The sequence below is a fragment of the Botrytis fragariae genome (assembly GCF_013461495.1).
Source record: "Botrytis fragariae strain BVB16 chromosome Unknown tig00000795, whole genome shotgun sequence".
NCBI lineage: Eukaryota > Fungi > Ascomycota > Leotiomycetes > Helotiales > Sclerotiniaceae > Botrytis > Botrytis fragariae.
In genome coordinates, this window is record NW_023501011.1 from 1455874 (window position 1) to 1460680 (window position 4807).

The 4807-nt window shown below is 43.5% G+C and overlaps 2 protein-coding genes across 2 annotated transcripts; one reads left to right on the forward strand and one right to left on the reverse strand.

Annotated features, from left to right (window-relative positions):
- Positions 1-609, reverse strand: Bfra_007362 (uncharacterized protein; the record flags this gene model as incomplete). Its single annotated transcript, XM_037337735.1, has 1 exon — positions 1-609. The coding sequence occupies one exon, from the start codon at positions 607-609 to the stop codon at positions 1-3; it is 609 nt and encodes a 202-aa protein (XP_037187115.1).
- A 1664-nt stretch (positions 610-2273) lies between these two features.
- On the forward strand, positions 2274-4094 carry Bfra_007363 (uncharacterized protein; the record flags this gene model as incomplete). Its single annotated transcript, XM_037337736.1, has 1 exon — positions 2274-4094. The coding sequence occupies one exon, from the start codon at positions 2274-2276 to the stop codon at positions 4092-4094; it is 1821 nt and encodes a 606-aa protein (XP_037187116.1).
- Positions 4095-4807: the final 713 nt, after the last annotated feature.

The window sequence follows — 4807 nt, forward strand, 5'->3', positions numbered from 1 at the left end:
CTAGAAGAAACCAAAGACAACAGCCATTCCACCAAACATAAGACTTCCAACACCCCAAGATGCTCTATTCATCGACAAAGCATCGGCAGCGGAGCTCGATGAAGAGGCGCTCGCGCTTGAACTCGCACTTGTCGCAGCTCCGCTGGAACTTTTGCTGGAACTTTTGGTAGTGACGGCGGTAGCGGTAGATGTGCCGGCGCTGGAGACAGAAGCAGTTTTGGTAGAAATAATTGTGGAGTTAGAATAAACGCCTGGCTTGCCGGAGACAATGGAACTGGACACGGAACCGGATGAGTATACTGATCCAGATTGTTTGTGGGAGGAGATGAAGTTTATGGAGTAGGAGGTGAAGGAGGATTCATACGCTGACAAGGTACTGCTTTCCGGAGCGGAGGTAACAGAGGTTATTGGGACCAGAGCAGACAATGATGTGCTGGTAGCATCCACACTGGCAGTGGTCGAGCTAATGCTGATATCTTCGCTGTCTCCGGTTTGAAGAATGGTAGGAGAAGCATAGGTGATTGTAGCTGCAGAACCACCAGCAGCTAGAACTGATGCGGAGTTGGCCAAGGCCAAGGTAACGGCGAAAGCGACAGTTGAGGAACGCATAATGAAATTGAGATTAATTTTTGATAGGAAATCTAAACGCTGGAAAGATTGTATGTTTGAAGAATGAAGAATGAAGAGGGAACGACTGGTGATGGCATGATGAACTTATAAGTAACGCTTTATCAATGTAACCAACACACAGCCGCAATTTAACACCTAGCCACTTTTCGTGTTACATGTACGAATCCTACAACCAACGACTAACATTTGACCCCAGCCCTACTACGCCCACCCATGGCAGTGGCTAACTTAAGGCTGTCAATATTCACTAGATTATTACTCCGTATGTGGCATGATTGATCGAAAACGATCGTGATTGGGGAGATCAGTACGAAAGGAACTCTCCTCATTATTCGTATCATAGGGAGCAAAAATTTCAGTTGATGCAAGAAATTACGGGATGCTCTTGTGTGTTTGGGGATATTTATGGGCCTAGATGGAATCTCAACCCTGTAAGTCGTCATTTAGTGGAGTTCGTCCCCAGTCAGTGTAGGGTTTCACGGCCCCCTGAGCTTACGACCCTGACAATGACTTGACAGGGGGCTTGGCATCCGATCTATTTTAGCAAACAAAAGAAGGCTGCGTACAACTGGTACGTACAAGTTGAACTCGTATTGTGAAAATTCTTTTAAGTCTCAGAATCTCAGTGAGTCCAATAATTCGTAGCTGAAGCGGGCCAACGATGATCTCAAGGATTTGACCGACTGGACAGTTACACAAGATGTGGAGATTTGCAAGTATAGCCCGCGCCCCCTTTTGATGATCTCTACCTTCTAGACTACTTCGACTACTCCATCCGACCTGGAAGCGTTGTCTTATGGCATTCACCAACATTGTATCCCTATTTGTCTTGAACAGAAATAGGCTTAACCAGCCTCCCTCGAAAGATCATCATGAATAAGCAAACTCCTGAAATTCTTATTCATCGAAAAGTTGTTTGGTTGGTGGGCTATATGCAGGTACCTAGGTAGGTAAACGAACTGATAGGTCATGTTACGGTCACCGTGTAAACTCGTTCATGCAACTTTGGACCAACATCCCGTTTGTTTTCTGTTCACCGACAAGAATGTAAAATACAAATGAGATTACAGACTTCATCTCCGACCTTGAATATCAACGCGGAAGCCCTTGCGTGATACGGGAAGATTAACTGATACTTCACTTGTGTGCTATCACTTCAGTTCCGTTGTGTGGTTTTTCTTATTCTTATGGCAAATGAACACGCTCCAGAACAATAGGTAAGAAGATCTGTCCCAAATTTTTGGATGTTATCTTCGGTCAATTACAAAGAAAAGTAATAATTGAATCCCGTTGCACTAATTCAATCTGATTATTGAAAGTTGAATGAACCATACTGGATTGGTGATTGGAAGCTCGATATACTAATCAACATTGATAATTGAGGTCGTTCGGAGAACAATTGTTCTGTAAAGTTGTCAGAGCTCTCCCGATGCTAGCTCGGTTAGATCAGCATCATGATTTGGTGACACGATTTATCACATTCACTATGGGCAGAAAGATTTGTTATCACTTCCGAGTCATATCTTCCTAATTCTCGTCGACAGCGCTTTGTGAGAATCACACTCACAGTATAACCAGTCGACCCATTGACGGTGAGAGCATGCGTATCTGATTCATCCATTTGAACTGCTCCTTAACGAAATATGTACATCACATATTCCATATTTTTATATTTCCTTGTTTGTGACTCGATACCTTCCATACTCGCTCAAGCTGTATCGCAAATCAGCTCCTCCTTATTGCCAGATTCTATTGTATCTGTGCTTAACCTTACAGAGGGTACCACCTCATTACCATCTGCGGAGATTACAACTCAAACTGGCGTTGCATCTTCTCCTTTTATTTTTGCTATCCCCACAGAGCTATCGGAACCCATCAATATAACGGGAACGCCTGATCCAGGATTAAGTTCCTCGGATTTGTCTCAGGCTCTGCCCTCTGAGTCAAATCCCCGCGCTACCAGTACCACGATCGAATGGATTACCGCTTCATTACCACCTAGCACTACCACTACCACCATTACATTCCCTTTGGGCGGATCTGAAACTACTCTATCTGGATCTGGGACCTCGGCTTCTGCTTCTACTTCATCATCCACCAACACGGTTACTTCTGAAGTCTTTCTAAATACTTCGCAATCCACGCCTTTGGTCTCTCCATCAATCTTAATCGGTACTAGCACTTCTGTGCTCTCAGTTGCTCTATCTACATCTAACTCTACAGTACTAACTTCATCTGAAACTGGAATCTCTGTTATACCGATGGTATCGCCATTGTCTTCTGCTGAACTAAGTAGTATTGTACCTCCCACCTCTTCCAGTACTGTATCTAGTGTCATTGAGTCTCTAGCTTCTGCAACTGCTATCTTCACAACAGAATCTAGCGTCACAACTCTACTCATATCTGAAAGTTTTACGGGGTTTTTTAGCACAACACCTTTACCCGAATCAACAACCTTCTCCACAATTGTAGCAACTCTTTCTACCGTTCCAATTAACCCCTCAATTTCAAGCTCATCTGTCGTTCCTTCAGTCCGTCCATCAGATCCGAGCAGTTTCGTGCCTATTACAACCGTTCCTTCACCTTCGCCATCAGGAAATAGTGGAAATGGTTCATTCCCGAGCGCTTCAAAGTCAAACAGTTCTCCCCCAAGTGCCTCGGGGTCAGGAAATGGTTCATCTCCATCAGACTCTATAGCAATTGTTACACCGCAGAGCTCTACAATAGAATCTAATACGACAATATTGTATCAATCTGAGACCCCGACAGTAGCTACTGATACTGGATCTTCCGCAAAACCTAGTGACGTGCCTAGCACCATCGAACCTGCAGCATCATCCACTGTCATCTCGCTTGGTACAAACCATAGTGGCATCGAATCCACCAGCAGTGCAGAATTTTTAGTCTCATCCAGCGCAATTGTTAGTTCAGGGACTTTGTCTAAATTTGACATCTCTACAACAAATTGTAGCGCAAGTCAGGTCAACACGACACCAGATTCTGGAGTTAGCCACATTCCTTACACATCAACGGTTGAAATGATCAATCCAACGTTAGACATTGCTACTACTACTACTACTACTTCTACTTCTACTTTGCCTGGTTTAGAACCGTCATCATCAACACTCGATGAGACTTCCAGTAGTGAAATTGAACCGCTTATCAGTACAACGAGTGTATCGAATCTAGGTTTCTTTATCGAGTCACACACTACTATATTGATCGTTTCCTCATCAGCATTTTTAACTAATCCGGCTCCAGCATCTTCAACTAGTGTGGAATCGAGTGTCCAGTCTCTCTCCGTATCTTCTGTTCCGGTTATTGTCAGCTTTCTTCCAGGAGATATGGCTGAATCAAGAACAACAACATACCTGAGTTCAATTTATACGCTTATTCAAGTCTATACCAGATCGCTTACATCCAGTGTGGTAGAGTCAAGTAGCAGTCCTATTCTCCCGAATTAGTCGGACTGCACGGATGTTACTTGGTCCAAAGACTAGAACATAAATTTTTCCGTTAGCTCCCCGCATCAAATACTAGTGAGATATTCGATCCGGGATTCACCACTAGTCAGACCACGGACTGGAAACATTCCCGTCACTGTTTTAAACCTCAGAGAACTGAAAGGTGATCTTGAATCCGCAAATGGATGGATCGTCAAGAAACAATAAAGTATAATACCTTTCTCCAGAATCAAAGCCGCAATCCTCTCCGGGTCCACAAACACGCAGCTCTTGGAATCAACAATGACGGCAGAAAGGAGATGGTATCTGTAGTTCTGTCAGGCAAATAAGGCAAGGACTTATTATGGCTAGTGATAGAAAAGAAAGCTCGTAAACTGTGCTGTGGGCTTTGGATTGTGGTCTTCGACTTTGAACATATTTTCTTTGCGTTCACTTTACTTTCAAGGTGTGTAAATGATTAGCTGAAACAATGATTTTTGAAAGAGAGATCAATCGGGTTGGAGCGTTGGACTTTCAGTTGACTTGAAATTATACTGTGAAGCTTTACCAGCTCTATCTCCAAGAAATCGATCAATTTTTTCATGCCATTTCACGATGCTTTCTGCCTCGCTTGCCTTGTACTCAAATCCCATCCTTTTACCTCCCAATTATTTCTATTTTCTCTCTTATACAACTGATGAATTTTACTCTCATAATGCACGAAGCTCTTTGCA